At 38.5% G+C, this 18,693-nt stretch overlaps 1 protein-coding gene across 9 annotated transcripts in view; it reads right to left on the reverse strand.

Moving 5' to 3' along the window:
• Nucleotides 1-18,693, reverse strand: part of CCDC88A (coiled-coil domain containing 88A) — a 110,063-nt gene that overhangs the window by 23,958 nt on the left and 67,412 nt on the right. For all 9 annotated transcript variants that reach the window (XM_044429638.1, XM_044429637.1, XM_044429636.1 and 6 more), the window contains exons 18-25: nucleotides 18,358-18,534; nucleotides 15,100-15,261; nucleotides 13,636-13,913; nucleotides 13,294-13,437; nucleotides 11,820-12,006; nucleotides 7,426-7,571; nucleotides 5,894-5,986; nucleotides 5,483-5,697 (exon numbers count right to left, since the gene is read on the reverse strand). In XM_044429638.1, the coding sequence (XP_044285573.1) occupies nucleotides 5,483-5,697; nucleotides 5,894-5,986; nucleotides 7,426-7,571; nucleotides 11,820-12,006; nucleotides 13,294-13,437; nucleotides 13,636-13,913; nucleotides 15,100-15,261; nucleotides 18,358-18,534 (1,402 nt within the window). The remainder of the gene's footprint in view (nucleotides 1-5,482; nucleotides 5,698-5,893; nucleotides 5,987-7,425; nucleotides 7,572-11,819; nucleotides 12,007-13,293; nucleotides 13,438-13,635; nucleotides 13,914-15,099; nucleotides 15,262-18,357; nucleotides 18,535-18,693) is intronic.

Below are 18,693 nucleotides of genomic sequence, written 5' to 3' on the forward strand. Positions count from 1 at the left end.
TTTATGATACTTTTAATATAACCCAGGAGATACTGGAAATCATGTGTGAGGAACATAAAAATCTTTCACAGCCCAGAATTGCTAAATGCCTGAAAAAAGCAAGAAAAAAGCAAAACCAAATCTGAAGCCACACACTGATTTTGTGGGCAAGGGAATCAGAAATGATCAAGGAGACACTATGAAAAATATCTTTAAAAATGCTCATTTAGTACAGTGTATTCTAGTAAGCATTGCCTTAATTTCTTGCTATGAAATAGCAGCTTTTTTGACATTAATAGTTTATTTTAAATTTTGTGAATTTGAACTCATTTTATTTCATTCAACTGCCATATGTAGCAGCTTCCCCTTTTTGCCAAGGCAATTTGGAATGTAGTCTGGAAAGCCATAATAATCTTTTGGGTTATTATAGTAAATCAGAATTCTTTATTAAGTAATATACCATAATGTTATTGAGAGGGATGAGGAGGGGTAGTCACATCGGACTATAACGAAGTAACTGTAGCACAGTAGTAAAACTGTGGGGACAGTAAAATCAAGCGTACAGTATCTTATGAGAATTTTGAATCCCATGTTATTTCAAATGTTTCTCTTGTGTCAAGGTTGTAGTACTATGCAAGAGGACCCTCCAACTAGCAACTGTTCACATTTCAATATGGCATTATTGTTAGTCTAAGTAGAAGGATGTAAGTTATGTAAAACAATTCATTTCAGCAAAAGTGTCATGTAGAATCCTGTGCATGTTCACTCATGTGTAAGTCTGTGTTCAATTATGCTTACCCTATAGGAAAGTTTACACGGAACTGTGGTCACTTACATATGACTTGACTTCCCATCCATTTACCACACATTTGTGAAGGAGCACTCTATGGTGTCATCTGCTTTTTTTCTGTTCAACCAGTGATGACTTTAGCAAAAATGAAGGGCAGAAATACATGTTCACAGCAAACAGATATTCCCAAACCTCTCGTATTTGCAGAGTTACGGTGAACACAGGATTACAAAAATGCACTTGCAAGAGAAAAGCACTTAAACCTTCCACTATTTGTCATTCTCCACCCACACAGCACACCACCGCCATGCCTCTAAATTAGTTTTCTGATGAGGCAGCTTTTTCAAAAAATCTGGGGAGGGCTTTTATATTAAGTCATAGGTTTGATTGAGAAGAAATTATGTACTACCTCCTTGCTTACAGTGTTCCTACCTTCTTCAAACCCATATCAGCACTGACACAGGACTAAGAACTCCATGTTTCCCTTGTAATGCGGGCTAGAAATTTAATAAATAAATAAATAAATAAATAAATAATCATTCCTCCCTAAGATTCCAGTCCTAAACATGTAAATGCAAAAATAAAGTATCAGCTAAGTATATTTTGCATCACACTGTGAATGTTTAACTTCTGTACCATTAAAAATGTTGTCAAGTTATTTCTCACCAAGGGATGCAAAAACAAGTATCTGCAAGATCTGAAGAAAATAATATATTAAAAAACTACTATGGATAGATGGATAGTTTTAATACTGCTGGTAGGTATGATTTCACAATATCCTCATAGAAGACAAAAGAATCCAATTGAAGGTGAACCTTTAATCTTACAGCTGGTCTATCTGCTGCAGTGCAGGCACTGAATCAACTGGATGTAAATATGTATAAATACAAATGTTAAAGTGTAACAAAATATGCAAATGAGATGTGGTCTTGACTATAACATAATTCTACGTTGGCTGTTTGATCTGCCCACTGAAACAAATTATCAGATGTGATCTGAGGAAATTTTATGTATTTATCAACATAGTGATTTTCAGATGAAGTAATACATGATAAAATAATACTTTTAGATCTATTCTTCAGTTTTATAACCAAACTACTTTTAATAGTGGAATATGCTGAACACACACATGTGCACACAACAACAACCTACTTCCGACCTATTTGAGAGTTCTTACATTTATCCAATTTAACTGTATCTAAATAAATGGGGCTACATTGCCTTCAATATAAAAATCTAGTTGCTGAAGCTGTAACTCTCTCCCTCCTTCCAAACAGACTTAATGACCTTCTAACAAAATAGTTTATTAATCTTATGCAAACCAATCAGGCTGGCTTAGAAATATTTGACGTGTGTTGCAGAAATCATTAACAAAAGAAACAAGCATAGTGGGAATACTAGCTATTAAGGAAGTGTGACCTGTTGGCAAGAAGTTGATTGAAGTTGGAGGAGGTGGCTGGATGGGGTCACTGTGGAGGTGGGTGTGGAGTTGGGTGGACTCAGAGGGATGGTGGAGGACAGAAAAACCTGGAGGAATGTTGTCTATGGGGTTGTGACAAGTCAGGCATGACTTTGCAACTGAACAACAACAAATGTTTTGCAAATTTTGCACATTTACTTAGCTTCGCAAAACTTTTTTGTACTGCCCAACGGCTGAAGTTCTCTAAACCTAGGTACTTAGGTGGGAGAATAGTTTAGAGGCAGACTGGAGGATCTGAATTTAACTGATAGAAAGAAGAATGTTGTGAAATGCAGAAACAGACAAAATCATATAAGCCTGAAGTATTATTCGGGAATAGGAATGGGTATCTTGACTCATTTTATCAAAAACACACCATTCACAAATTATGCTTTTCCTAGGTTCAGTATGTCACTCCTTCCAATTAGTCAAACAAAAATCACTTCCTTAAGTACTTTTCATGCTGATCAACACTGCCCTACAACTAGACCTGGATGCCATCCCAGAGGGCATTCTGCTAGGCCATTGCACTACCATTTCCTTCACTCTACTGCAACCCTGTTCTTCAGTTGAAACTGACAATGCCTACTCAGTTCTACAGGGCCTTTTTTTTATTACAGGTAAAGTATCACAGCTACTTGGAAGACCGCCTTCCCCTATACAGTCAAGTCATCAGTAGAAGTGCTCATCTGACTGTTGCCACTATGACTGGGTTAGTACAAGGTAGAGGGTCTTTTGAGTGCTGCCTCTGTACCTGGAATCAACTTCTGTCAGAGGATTGTAGGCATCCTCTTTGCAGGTTTGCAGCAGGTCTTTGAAGACCCAATTTGTTTTCACTGGATTTATATTAAACAGGGCTATGGATTATCTGTTTTTATATTTTGCTGAATATTTGCTTTTCTATGCTAGGGTAGTTTGTGGTTTGAATAACTCTAAGTTAAACTATTACTAATTTTTAGACTGGAAAGTTATTATGCAAAGCAGATGTGGCTTAAATTATATGGTTTGCTATTATAGGCAAAAAGCTCTGCCAAATTCATCTTTGAACATTGAAAACTAACTTAAAGCCCAGTGAAAGCACAACAGGTATATTTTAGTTTTTCAAATGTATATGAGAAATTTGTTGTAAATCGTAAACTTGAATAAAAGGAAAGCAAACTTTTGTCAAGAAACCAATCAAGTCACCAATCACTTTTCACTGTTAAAATCTTTTGAAAGAAAATTTTGTGTAAGAAATACAAAGCAATTCTTCAGTAGGATTGCTTAAGAAAGAGCCAACCTAGCAAGTCTCGCCTGAACACTCTAATACCCCAAACCCTAACCAACCACATCCTTTCTCCTCTTGACTCTTTTCCTTATGTTTGTTGTTCCAGTGTTAAAATATATCTGAGAAGTGCAATTCTCTGTGGAGGAATCTGAGAATAAATGCTGACTACTCTAGATCACTAAGCACAAACAACCCTTTTTGAAATCAGGAAAGTAAAAATCATTGTGGTTAAAGAAAGCAACTGTTCAAAAGCAAGTCCTGAACGAGTATTAAACCTCTTAGGTTCGTACAGCAACTAATAAAAACATTTTCTTAAGATTCCAAAACAATAATCTATCTTGTAGCTTAGAAGTCATAAAGCAAATGCTGCAATTTCCAAATGTTCCAAATGTAATATTAGATAAAACAGAATTTCAATCTTCCATAATTAGGAGATCATTAATGCCCCAAAACTGTAAAAACAATGAATCAGCTAAAAGTTTAAAAGTACTAAGGCAGAAAAAACATTTCTAATGTTTGCAGGAAAAAAAATTCAAAGCAGAAATGATATTGTTTTAATTATTTTTCAATAGGAATGTACATGTATTTTATTATTGTTTAAATGAATGGTATTACATTCATTTAATAAAAAGATAATCTGTCTCTAATTTACCTTACTGTTTTAACAGTGCTTATTTAATTAATTAGGGAACAAGACAGTAGATGGGCCTCATTTGCTCCAAGAATGAATATGCAGGGTTTGTTTAGGCTCAGATTAGATGCTTAACTTGCAGTTAACTCCTAATGTCATGCAATAAGATTTTTGTGGCTTTTTGGCTAGCTTATATACATTCAGTACCTGTCAACAAAGTAAGAACTATTGCAATGATGTGACTGAAGTCTGGCACACAATACTATGCATATATATTCATGTGTGTCTGTGTAGCTTGGTATACAATGGTGACATTGATGAAAAGGTATGAGTTAAGGAGAAGGAAAAGAGGTAATACAGTGCTGGGCCACTTGTTTCCTCAAAGAATAAATTACGGATACAGAGAATGGATGAGGGTGATGATGGTGGTAATGTCTTGTTAAACTGTTGTCCAGACTTATGCATCACTATAAAGCTTTGGTAAACAGTTGTTCCAGCATGACATCTCTTCAGTGCAATGTGGATGCAATATTGCTCCATAACTCCATTAGAAGACTGGAATGCTGATGAGCATGCAGAAAAACAGGATCAATTCATCAGCATTGTACAGATGTTAATAGGGAAGCATGGTTCAGAAAGTTCTACACTCAAAAAACATAAATGTTATGAGTGGATGAGAAGTGACATGTATAAAAAAGCAAAGGTTACAGGTAAGGAAGGTGTAAATTTCAACTGATTAATTTTTTATTGTATTGGAAGACTGTAGCCCTAAAAGGCACTTTGACCCAGTTTGCATGTAATGGCAGAGCATGGCTTAATTTGCTCAGGATTTCACATGAGGAGGAGAAAGTGAAAGGGCTGCCTCTTCCAGTTCTAAGAAAGAACCTATGGTTATTCCAATTCTAGGCTGCGAGCATTATGTGGTAACCTGGAACATGGGGTTGTTTAAGAGAGAAATGTTTGGGTTAGCCCTACAACAGTTTGGTCAACAACAAACCACCTCACCGGCTTGTTTAGCCCCTAAACAAGCCTGCATTCCTGGCTGAGATATCACATGCACAACCTACAACAGGTGACTGGTTAAGAGTGAAAGTGAGCAGAGCACAGGAAGTAGTAGTTCACTCATTTCTGACGGTGCATCAGCTCATTTCTACTTATGCACTGCAAATTAGTCCAGTATTAGCCATTACCTGCAAACTGTCCCTTTAAATGTATGTCTCTGCTGTAGTGCTTGATTCCCCCGTGCTTGATTACACAAGAAAATAATAAAATTACTTTGACCTAACCTTTTACCTGTACATTCTGAACTTTATACACCAGACAGTATTCCTTACTAAGATGACACAATTTACTCACTGCTGCTTTTTTTAGTCCCAACAGTCTGACCATCTTCAAGTGAATTTGAGCCCACTGAGGAACTATCTTGACTGTCTTGATGTGGCAGCTGAAGGAATCCTTCACTAGATTCTGAGCGGGTTGGTGTAAGTGTCAGAGACTTGAAGCGTTCTCGGTTTAGATCTTTCTTAGGTTTTATCAACTTCTTCATTTTCAGAGTAATCCAATTCCCTCTCCTTTTGAAGAAATTAAAAGAAGAAAATAAAATTTAGCAGGAATGCTTAATTTCAAGTTAGTCCTTTGGTGTTGTGATCTTTAGAATACTTTATGTATTCAACTAGTGGACATGGCCATGCTACAAGGTATATAGGATTAAAATTGCCTCCAATATGAAGAAAGTTGTATCCCTTTAACTTTGTACTTAAGCATTACCTCCTTGGGGGAGATGGTTCATAAAATTTATATTGATCCATAATCTTTTCTTCCAATTTCTCTTTCTGTCTTCTCAATTCATTTAATTTGTCGCTGTAAAAAAAGTATATATACATTTCAGAAGGCATGTCTGTTCCAACAAAATTGTGTAAGTTTTTATTCAGTGAAAGCACCATTGTAACTCACGTTACATTATTATTATTATTATTATTATTATTATTATTATTATTATTATTATTATATTTCTATGCCGCCCCTTGCCGAAGCCTCATGAAATCAGCACAGCTTGTCTGAAGGTAGCCTTTGTGTTACAGAAACATTACATTTCCCAACATTCAAACTGCAGTAGTCTCTTTCCAGGAGCAATATCTAGTGCTGTCACAGTGTTAGTGTTAACAAACTAACGCTAGCACAAACCCACATAACATGCTTTGAAATTGCTGAATGAAAGGAAAACATTGTGAAATTTGGTGACAATCCACAATGTCAAAATTCAGTTGCAAATCACTGCTCAGGAATCCTTGGAGCTGTCTATACATTTTCATATATATATAGAATATATATATTATTTTATATATATATTTCATATATATATATAAAATAAAAATAAGGTTGGATTCCAGATAAGGTATCCATGAGATCTTTCTGTCCAATCTTAGGGATCCTCTTCTTCCAGAGTTCACCAACAGCAGGATCTCCTGATTCTCTGTAGCATTTTCAGGGAGCTAGAGGGGCTACAATGGAAAGGAAAAGATGGAGAGTTCCACTTCTACCACTGCAGCTGAGCTAGCATAACTCTGGATCCAATAGCATAACATAAAGTTTCAAACAATAAGATGTTCCTTTCCCAAAGCAACTCTGCTATAGTGTCTTGCAGAAACAGTAACTTCCTTACTTTTCCACATTTTGTTGTGTTTTCCACAGAATGTGGAAAAATCAAAGGAAGGTACATACTTCTGCAAGGCACCATATTTCATTAACCTTAAATCTTCCTCTCTGTATGTTGTTTTTAGGTTGTACACTACCTTTTTCCAGCAATGAAAGGCATGTCCCTATTCTCTGTTTAATCTAAATGTACTCTTACATGGATACCTGATAAAAACTTGCCACTAGCACTAGAATCAGGTTGGCATCAGTGTAGTATTAGCAAAGCGTATTTGTTGTTTTTCCTGCTATGACCAAATGTCTGCTGTACATGCATGAATATACAATAATTTTCCTAATATTATCTGTTTTATATCTTTAACCAATTCATGTTGTATCTCAAAGGATATATCTTTAAGAACTTATGTAACATATCCATAAACATGTTTCCAACCAGGAAAAAAGAAAGACTGCCTATAATTTGTTATAATATATATCTGTCTCTTCCTTAATCCCAGAAATTTAATTGAACATTAAAAATTAAAATCTGAATGAGAATAAACATCTTCATTTGTTGTACATAGACTGTACTGATTAGTATTTTCATAATTTCTATCTGAAGGTCCAACTGCAGTTATGTTGTACATAACACCTTTTTGGATACTCACATATATTGTCTTTGTTCAACGTGGAAAAGGTCTTTGCTTTCCATATTCTGCTCTAATAATGTTTTGTTTTGAAGCATCAATGTCTGTATTTGGTCCAACAGATGCCTGTTTTCTTCTTCCAGGTTTCCTTTCAGCTGGCTAAGCAACTGTTAAAACAAAGTGTTTTAGTGTACACAGCATGTGCAATTTTATTTATTGGGATAACATCTGGAAAATGGACACTGTTGTCAATTGCCTTTTTTCTAATTAAAGAGACAAGTTTTTGTTAAGATCCTAATATTCTTTGGTGCTAACAAAGTTATCTAGAAACTGCTTGTACTTCAGCCACCAGCTGCTCAGCTAGCTGCTTTCTCAGTGAAGCCACTGTGCAGAACATCTACCATTTAGCATGGTGCTTCTTTTGGCTATCAGTGGCACTTCGTCTGCTTCACAAGGTCGTTGCTGGCTTCCTTGTTCTGCCATCCAGCAAAATTCTACCAACTGCCTTTCCCTCCTGTGGCAGTCCAACTAGCTTCAACTGGTTCAGAATAGGATTGTGCGTTTGTTAACAAGGACTGATTCATGTATCCACATTGCATCAATTCTTTATCAATTACATTGGCCACCAGTTGAGGCCTGGGCCCAATTTAAAGTGCTTGTTTTGACATATAAAGCCTTAAATGGCTTGGGACCAGAATACCTGAAGGAATGCCTACACCAATATATTCCTACCTGACCACTAAGGTCTACTACAGAGGTTCTTCTCAGGGAACTGCCCCATAAAGAAATGAGGAGTGTGGCAAAGAAGAGAGGGGCCTTTTTGGTGGTTGCACCCCATCTATGGATATGTTCCCTAAAGAAGTAGGCCAGGTGCCCTCACTGTTATCTTTCTGGCACCAGGCAAATAAATTCTTAAAATGTCAGGTGAATATGAACTGCTGAATAAATATTTTATATTCTTAGTAATTTTTTTATATCACTGCTGTGCTTGAGGCAATTTTATTGACTGCTGTAGTTATCTGTTGGAGCATTTACTGTATTTTATTGTATGAATGTTATACAATAAAGCTGGTTTATTTCTTATTATGTATTTGTTCTGGAGGGCTATGGCAGTGGTTTATAAATATAAATACCACTTTGGAATGAGCTCCCCCGAGAGGTTCACCTGGTGCCATTCTTATATTCTTTTCTTTTTTCTTTTCCCAGTATTTTAACTGTTAGATTGGTTTTAGTTGTTTTGCGAGTGTGGTTTTGCCTTTTACATAATAATGGTTCCTGTTACTTGTGACATTGTTGTGCTTTTAACTCTCCTATGATTAGAGTTTAATATTGTGATTTTATTATTAGATGGTCTTTTATATGGTTTTATTGGTTGCATGTATCTACCTGCCCAGGGAGCCTTATACCAAATGGGGCAGGCAAAAAATTAAATGAATAAACCTAGCTGTTCTCTCAGTGCAGCTACTATTCAGAGCAAATAGCTCACCTTTTGTCAGTTAGCACAATGGTTCTGCTTGTTATCAAGGGACTGAACATACCTGGCAATGGTGTTCCAGCCTCCTCTACCACCTGGCTCTTCACACTGCCTGCCAGCCAGCCAGCCAGCCAGCCAGCCACCACCACTGCCTGCCTCTCTCCCTGTCTCCTAACTTAGCTGTTGTCTTGGGGCAGACAGCCTGCTAGCCTGAGCAGATAGCAGTGATTGATTGACTCAGTACATTAATAACAATTAATAGATGCCAATTGCAAATAAAATATTAAGCTAGTTTGGTAGTTTCAAAGTTGTAATTAATACTTTTCAGGTAACAGATACCTAGCAAGTATGTAAAAAACAATACTTATTACATTGAAATATACATATGTCTGAGTTTGAAATTAAACTAATAAGCAGTTAACAGTGAAACTGAAGGTAGCTCAGTTACTTCAGTGAAAGAGAAACAGATGGGTGATTTTCATTAAGTTATGCATATTGGGTTCCTAAAATTATTTACTGCAGCCTTCCCCAACCTTGCTGATGAAGGTTGGGAGATTACTGGGACCAAAAAAAGGGCAGAACACTGCTTAGGCTTGTTGTTTACTAAATACAAATGCTACCATGTTAGGGCATCAGAAACTTTTCTGGTGCAAATGACCTGATACAAGTTACCCTAATTCTTACGGGATAATTTTTCAAGTGAGTATTTCCAGAAAATCTACATCACTGACAGAAAATCTGCATCACCCTTTGCTGCCTAAATGCTGGGCTCCTGCTCACCATGAGGGCAACTATGCACACTTGGCAAGGGTAGTACTTAGCTCAGCATAGTCTTGTCATTGTGACTGCCAGCTTCCTTCACTACCAGCACCTGCCTGCCTTCCTCTATTGGTACCGGCCGACTACCACCTCAATGGCACTTCTATCACTGGGTAGTGCTCACAAATGTTTTCTACATTGCCTTCAAACAGTTCCTGGCTCAAATAAAGCACTGATATTAGTAAACCATCTGCCACTACCTTTGTGAGGATTCCTATGCTGCTCTGGCTCCCATGACTACACAAGGAGTAAAGCTTGTTATGAAGCTGGAATGGCAGTGGAACTATAGTGTGTAGGTGATAGTATGGCAGGATGGTGAGTAGACATGAGAAGAAATGAGCCAAGAATGGCATTATGACAAGGCCCATTCTTTCAATGCCAGAACCCCACTTCTCTATGAAAAACCCTTAAGCTGGTTTCAAGCACCACAAACTTTGCAGGTTTCATACTTAGGGTCAGCTCTGTCATTTTGAGAACAACAGTGCACAAAGAACATAGGGATATTAAGTACATTATATTTGCAAACCCTCAAAATATAAATGCTGCTCTAGCACAAATCACCTTTGCTTCACAAACTTAGCAAGTCTGATCTGGAGATGTGAAGAATCCAGTTGGAGGTGGGAATCCATCGGATTCCTTGAGCTTGACTTGTCAGATGCCGGTCTGCTTTCCTGGCAAGTGCTCCCAGAGGCCTGACAGCACCAGGTAGGGAAAAAACTGCTGGTAATGGGGCCTGGCATGCCTGTTCACAGAGCTCCTCTTCATCATCCACCTCTGCTGGCAGCAGCAGGCAGGGATGAAGGTTGCTCACTGGGAATGGAGCTTGGTGGGCCTACTCAAAGTATGCCTCTTCCGCATCCTGCTACCACTTTGCAACTGGGGGACGTCAAGTGTTGGTGAACTTCCTCTTGTCTCAGCTCATTTTGTAGGACTGGGATGAGCACAAGAGGAAGTCCATGGATTCTCCTCTCACAACTGGTAAGTTCCTCTGCAAATTCCATGCAATTCTACTAAGAAATAAAATGTAATTAGCAATTTGAATTTTAAAGAATGAAAATATACATGCACACATCACAAAATGTACGTTTAGCCTCCTGGGTAGGTGCTTCTAACCCTCTTCTGGATGGGGTTGCACTCCCCCTAAAGGACAGGTGTGCATTTTGGGAGTGCTCCTCGATCCAGAGCTGCCCCTTGAATCCCAGGTGGTGGCAGTGGCAAGGAGCACTTTCCTTCAGCATTGGATGATCCATCAACTGCGTCCCTATCTGGATGGGCAGTGCCTGGTAACAGTGACCCATGCCCAGGTAACTTCCTGATTGGACTACTGTAACACACTCTACATGCGGCTGCCCTTGAAGATGATCCGGATACTTCAACTGGTCCAGAATAGAGCCGCCAGGTTGTTAACAGGGACCAGCACTTATGAACATATAACGCCGGCCCTTTTCCACCTACACTGGCTTCCAGTTGAAGCCTGGGCCCAATTTAAGGTGCTGGTGATGATCTATAAAGCCCTAAACGGTTTAGGGCCTGGTTTCCCTAAGGAGCGTCTCCTTCCATATGTGCCTGCCCACCCCTTAAGATCTGGGGCAGACTCCTTTCTCTGGGTGCCCTCCCTGAAGGAGATTAGGAGGGTGACTACCTGGCCTTCTCTGTGGTGGCACCTCAATTGTGGAATTCGATCCCCAGAGAGGTTCACCTGGTGCCATCACTTTATTCTTTTTGGTGTCAGGCCAAAACCTTTTTATTTTCCCAATGTTTTAAGACCTGACTGTTTTAAGTAGAGTTTTATCATTAGTTGAATTTTAGGATGCTGTATTTTAAAATTTTCTACATTTTGTATTGTTAAACCGTCCCGAAACTTCAGTAATGGGACAGTCTAGCAAAGTTCTAAATAAATAAACAAATAAAAATCCTCCACCTATTTTTCTGATACTTGGCAGGCAAAATCCCCTCAAGAGCTACTACGCTTGCAAACCACCTATACAATTTTGACAAAGAAAAAACTTGAACCAGTTTATAGTTTCTAATGACAGTCAGTGGGAGACACGAAGTCTCAGATTTCAAACCTGTGAACTGAGAAAGCTACAATAAAACATAACTGGAGTAACCAATTACTTACCTCACACTGATTATTCAGTTTTGTATATGTGATATCCAGCTGCTGATACTGTTCTTTCAGTTTTGAAAATTCAGCTTCCAATCGTGTTTGTTCTAGTTTAGAATTATTTAGTAGTGTTTTCAAGTTCTTATGATCCACTTGGAGAACTTCATTGTCTTTTAAAAGTTGGGTGTATATATGATTTAGTCTGTAATAAAAAATGATAAAAAAGTAACATTAAAATTAGTTTTTCATAGAATTATAGTGAAACAATTTAGAATTTGACTTCATTACATGATGTAAATTTATTAATGACAGTGTTTGCATATTCCTATTTGACTAATGAAACATTTACATTCTTATTCAAGAAAAAAAAATTCATGACTAGAAACATAGAAAAAAAGAGAGTCAGAAGGGGTCTCCTGGGCCATCTAGTCTAACCCCCAGCTCCAGCCAGTTCTGCTCATGTAATTCCCAACATGTGGTTGTCCAATCTTTCCTTGAACATCCTCACTGATGGGGTCTCAATCACCTCCCTTGAAAGCTCATTCCATATCCTAGGAGTCTTAACACTCAGGAAGTACTTCCTGACATCCAGCCTGAAGCCTGGTTCCTTGAGCTTTGCCCCCTTGGAACACATCCTGCTCTCCACTGAATGGAAGAACAGGTCATAACCCTCCTCCACTTGACATCTCCTCACATACCCATAAGTGGCTAAAAGGAGACTTCTCTTGGAGTCTCCTCCAGGCTGAAAAGACCCAATTCCCTCAATCTGTCCTCATATGTCATCCCTCTCACCCAGCTACCATTCTTGTGACCCTGCACCAAACTGATTCTAACCTAGCTATGTCTCTCCTATAATATGAAGCCCAGAACTGGACACAGTACTCCAGTTGTGGGCGCACCAGAGTCATGTAGAGTGGTATCAACACATCCACAGATCTGGAAGCCACACTTCTGGCTATACATCCAAGGGTGGTGTTTGCTTTTTTAAGTGCACGTCACATTGCTGGCTCATGTTCAACCTGCTGTCGACAAGTACCCTGAGATCCCCTTCACAACTGCTGCTCTCCAGTCAATTGTCCCCCATCGTCTACCTGTGACACCTATGCCTGTGTCCCAAGTGCAAGACCTTGCACTTATCCACAGTGAATGCCACCCTGTTGCTCCACCCCCCCCCCCCGGGTTCACTTCTACAGCCTGTCCAGATCCATCTGGATCACCTGCTCCTCAGTTGAGGCTACTGCTCCCACTTTGGTATTACACATTTTGTGATCATAAATCTGTTATTATTAGCTTAGTTGGGCATCCCAATTATATCAACTGCAATCAGGTCAGTCTCAACCTTCACAATGCATACTATAACTAGAAGATTTAGCTGCCTAGGAAGGCCTCGGCAGTTATATATGGCCTATAAATATGTGAATAAATAAATAAATAAGATTTAATAATACATTTACATTCACAGAATCATTTGTCTGTTTTGCTTTCTTACCTATCATTGTCCTCACAAAGCTTTTTGTATTCTGCTGCTACAGTTTCATGCTTTTTGTTTTGCTGCAACATCTTTTCTTGTTCTGTTTTGACAATTTTTTCCAATTCTTCTAATTGCACTTTTTGTTTGAGCAATTGATTGTATCTGTGAAGATATTACAGAAAAGATTAGACATTTATTAAACATGATTTAAGAATACAGATTTTTCTTCCACTGAGGATAAAATTTAAATGATGTAAAAGATAGCATGTTAAAATGGTTTTACTTTCAGAATTCCATATAAACTAATTGTATTTGATGCATTTTCAAATTTAGACATCAGACTGAACACACTGTAATCACCTGTCTTCCAGGTCCTTATGTTCCACCTCAAGATTCTTGTGCGCAGACTTAAGGTTTCCGTGCTTGGAAATCAGAGATTCGTATTCAGCAGCTTGTCGTTCATGAAGCTGCTCCAGTTTTTCATGATCTTTAATTAGCGAATCATATAATGTTCTCAGATCTTCCCGTTCCTTGATTATGGATTCATTTTCATTTTCTAAGGCAGACTGCTGAATCAGCAGCTGTGCATTCTGATTCATAAGAGATGTACTTTGTGAATTGATAGCAGAGTTTTCCACCTAAAATGATCAACAATGACATTGTTATCCATAATCCAAAGTCATTTTTATCTACACAATCCAATTAAGCCTTATACAGATTAGACCATTGGTTCACATAGAGAAGCTTTTCTTAACTGTGCACCCTTCATATGTTTCAGTCCCAGTCAACAAAGCTAACTGTCAGAGATTATGAAAATTGCAATCCAAAACATCAGAAGACTGGGGAAGACTTCTTCCCAACATAACATCCACTCCTCTGTGTCTCAAGCAGAACAGTGTCTTCTGCCTCCTTAAAAATTAGGATCAATACAAGTGTATTCCCAGTTCGCACTCAGAACACATATTTTCCACACAGGACGTTTCAAGCTCAGTCCCCAGCAAAAGGATGAGGTGGCAGCCAATGCAAAAGATCTCTGTCAGAGACTCAGAAAAGCAATTTTTCATCAGGGTACTCAGTGCTATGGTAGATGGACTAACAGTCTGATCTGGTAGAAAGCATCTTCTTATGCCATCTACCTGGATACTTCCCAGGAATAAAGTGAGGATTAGATCAGACCCACTGAAGTTAAACACAAAGAATAATTTTCTTTCTCAAACATTGTCAAGACTTCACATAATTTCTAAATGTAGATTCCCTTTTCATCCTCAATGAATCCCACAATGGGGCTTCAGTGACAGAGTACCTATATGGTTTCTGGTTGCTTTTAAAGCCTCCTAAAGATAACAGAAACAGAGAGTATTAACATTTTATTCCTACCAAGAACTAATTGAGGATAGAAATTAGCTGGCATTTCTCTGGCCTGAAGAGAGCCGATAGGGTGTAGAATAATATGAACGCTCCTGTTTACACTACATAATAGGGAAACACAGGAACAGCATGGGCATGTTATTTCCAAGAAATTGAAAAAATAAGGTGGACAATAAATTCAAAGTGAGTGGAAAGTACTAAAAGGCATGATTTCCTTATTCTTGGAAGTAATGGCAATCTGGGGATAGGCAGGTTCACAAGAGGCTGGAGATAATGGTACTTTGTTCACCTGGAAGCTACTTCATCATCATCATCACACAGAGAGAGAGAGAGAATGAATGAGAATGAGAATCAAACAAATAAAACTGCCACACCTATGTGGTTAACAGCAAGGCTTTCACTTGCAAATTGTATGCTACGGATTGAGAGATAAATATATGTTCATGAAAAGAGAACCTGAAGCTTGGCATTCTGAGTTTGTAGGGTTGTATTTTGCTCCTGTAAGGAAACAGTCTGTCTCTGAAGTGCCAAAATCTGAGCTTGCAAGTTATTGTTCTGTGTCTCAAGTTGCTTTAGTTGGGTTTTCAGGGCTTGCTTCTCTGCCTGCAGAGTTGCATTCTTTACAAATAAACAAAAATATATAATAAATACATACACATATATATTATCTGCAGCATTTAAATCATCAACACATTGATTATAGTCAGGGTTCTACTGTATGCTAAACACATTTCAAAGTCTGCAAAACCCAAATCTTACATTTAAATAAAATAACACAAGACAAGACTACCTGCATAAGTCCTAAGTTAAACTATTTGTTTTGATGGCAGTATTTGGGGGAGGATGCCAAAATTGAGAGTAACTCACAAAGAAAAGGTATGAAGGCTTGTATCACTTAATCATCTATACTACACACGTTACGGACTGACCATGAAGGCTTAATTTGTATTGAGCTTTAGCCCCACACTGGAGCAGCAGAGTGCTCCAAGCAGAAAGGAAAACTTGTTCTAATGACGCTCACTATCATGCTAAGCTGTCATGTCATGTCATGTGAACCCAGACCAATTTCCTTGTGGACAACAAGCTAGTTGAAAACCCATTGGCTGTTGCACCCACAATGGCTGCTGTGTTCTCTGAACCTGGGCAACTGTCCTTGTTGTAAGTACGGGAAACTGGCAAAAAAACAATTACAAAAACGTTGTTGCTCTTGCCAAGTAACTTCTGGGCAACTGCCAGTACCAGTTGCTCCCAAAATGCTCAAACAGCACCTGAGAGCAGATGGCACAGGCTCCTACCCTATCCCGGCTGGAGTCACAAAACTGTTCTGGGCTCACTGACGCTTTATCCTCTGGTCAGTGATTTCAGATTGCTAAAGCCATCCTCATTTTGACAGATAAAGCCAGTCCTTTCAAAGTGCTCCAGAGCCACCTTGGAGGAGATGCCCATGATTGCTAAGCATTTCTTTTACTTTCCCATTGATTTTTTGCAAGTATTTGTGAAAATTTATTTTTTGCCTGCACTTGCACAGATGTGGGAATGGGAAGCCTTGGGTGGCAATTTGCAGAGAGCCTGCTGGTGAAGTCCAGCAGGTACCTATCCTGAGTACTGCCTCACAGAAGGAATGAATAAGCATAAGTAAGTTTATTTCTTTTTTTAGTTGCATCTGACAGCCTTCAAAGGCACAAGTGATCTTAGTTCATGAAAAGCAGATAGTGTGTTATTCACCTCTTCACAGCAAGATCTTCAGGGGGCTTTGGGGGCTCATGTTTCCAGGAATGCCCTCACATCTGCACTTGTTAGTTGCGTACCGAGGACATGCAAAGGCGTGAGCCACCCTATTTTACAGCTGTCAAATATAAAACTCAACTGTTCAAGTGAAAATTGGAAAAGATAAAAAGATTTTTAAAAAATATTTTGGCAGAGAGGTGGACAGGTATATTGAATTATAGCCAAGGTAAGTTAGTGTGATGTGTGAATGGACTGAATGTTTGTGACTGGCAAAAGATTAAAGCCAAGATAACATTTTAAGGCTGACTGCCAAAGAACTGACGCTTTTGAATTGTGGTGAAGACTACGGAGAGTCCCTTGAACTGCAAAGAGGTCAAATCAGTCAATCCTAAAGGAAATCAACCCTGACTGCTCTTTAGAAGGGCACATGCTGATGCTGAAGCTCAAATACTTTGGCCACATAACGAGAAGGAAGGACTCGTTGGAAAAGCCCCTGATGCTTAGTGTCACTATGCAATGAACATTAAATTGGGTGGACTTCGGGAAAGAGTGGAGGACAGGAGGGCCTGGTGTGCTGTGGTCTATGGGGTTGTGAGAAATCCGGCATGGCTTTGTGACTGAACGACAACAACTTTTTAAGCTATGCACTTTCTTCAGGGTCCTTCCTGAACTGTCCCAGCAGGAGTCATTCCATCCAGCTGCAGCAGAAATGTATGAGAAAGGAACAGGAACATTCTACCAGCCCTGCTGAAAGAGCACTTGGCAAGGACTATCTTGAATTTACTAACTGTATGCAAGCAAGTTTCAGAAGGAGTTTTTTTGTTAAGGAGCAGGGAAAAACACTAAGGGAGGATGGTAGGTAGGTTAAATTGGGCTATGACTGGGTAGTCTCCAGAACCTAATGGATAAATAAAAAGTTTAAGACCGACTTTTAGGGCTTTATACTTGATCCCAACACATTTTTGAAATTTCTCTATCAGAAACTTATTTAAAAACCAGACAACATTAAAGCTAAAAGCATTAAGGTAGCTACACAGATCCTATTAGATTTTGCAGTATATTATCTAAAAAGAACAGAAAATGAACACTATGAATGACAGCAGCTTACAGAATAGCCTATTTGAGGAAGGCACACCAAAAAATATCTCCCCCTTGCACAGAGTTATAAAATGTGTTTTATACACGCAAACCTCTTCTGCAACAAATTTAGCCAGATATGGAGACCAGCTGTGCTCACAGTGATGGAAATGCAATTCATATGCATGAAGCATCCAGAAACTTCTTTTATGAATTGGCATCACGGATTGGATCCATCTCTTACAGGATGGACATATAACTTTCATGATGGGACTTCCCCATCCTCCCCATCTCCTTCAAGCAACCCCCATGCCCCACACATTTGCTCCAATGAGCCTCCCAACTCTCTGGAAAAGACTTGGGGTTTGTGCAGAAAGGAATGTGTTCTGGCAGCAGTTCCCTCTTACTGGCAGTATGCCACCATTGGAAACTCCTGGTTGCCACAACTTTCAGAAGCACATGTGAAAAGAAAGTCTGCAAGATGCAAAAATTATGGTCCAGAATGCAAAACAAATGGCAACTCCCAAAATGAATTTTGCAAGATTTCTCGCACCAGTTATTCATATGTCGTGTAACAGCTCTTTATTACTGCTCCAAAGCCTAAAAGCAGCCAACCTCTCATACAGTATTCCCTGATTACAAGAATACCAAAGGTAATATACATAATGTAATTACAATGGCAAGTTCTTTTTAGTAGAACTAATTTCCAGATAAACTGGCAATATACTTTCCAAAGAAAATAGGTATTTTTAGAAATATTATATTCTCAGCCCATCAGGATTACAGATTCATTAAATACTAAAAATATATTATGCATAATATTTGATGCACCAGAATGTAACTGAATATATATAGTGCAGCTTGACAATTTGAGTAAAAGCTGTTCAATTATTCTCAAGTATTACTCACGTTTCTCTCAACTTCAATTAATCTATCTTTAACCTTCAGAAGTTCTTTTGTAGTTTCCTGACTCTCTCTCTCCCATTTATTGACAGGCTGAGTTTCTTCACCACTTCTTGAAGAACAATTCTGTAGCATTTTCTCCTCCTCTTGTCTTTGCTTAAGGGCTTCATAATTCTTTTTCACCTAATGATCAATTAATTCAATTTCAGATATGTAAAACACAATTCTAGCTAATTTTAGCCTTGTAGTCCTGAACATAAAATAGGGAGTAAGCTCCACTGAATATAATAGGATTTACTTCAGAAGAAGTATGAATAGAATTGCACTGTTAATTCATTATTT

Source organism: Varanus komodoensis, unplaced genomic scaffold (genome assembly GCF_004798865.1).
Source record: "Varanus komodoensis strain SLA01 unplaced genomic scaffold, ASM479886v1 scaffold2, whole genome shotgun sequence".
NCBI classification, from domain to species: Eukaryota; Metazoa; Chordata; class Lepidosauria; order Squamata; family Varanidae; genus Varanus; species Varanus komodoensis.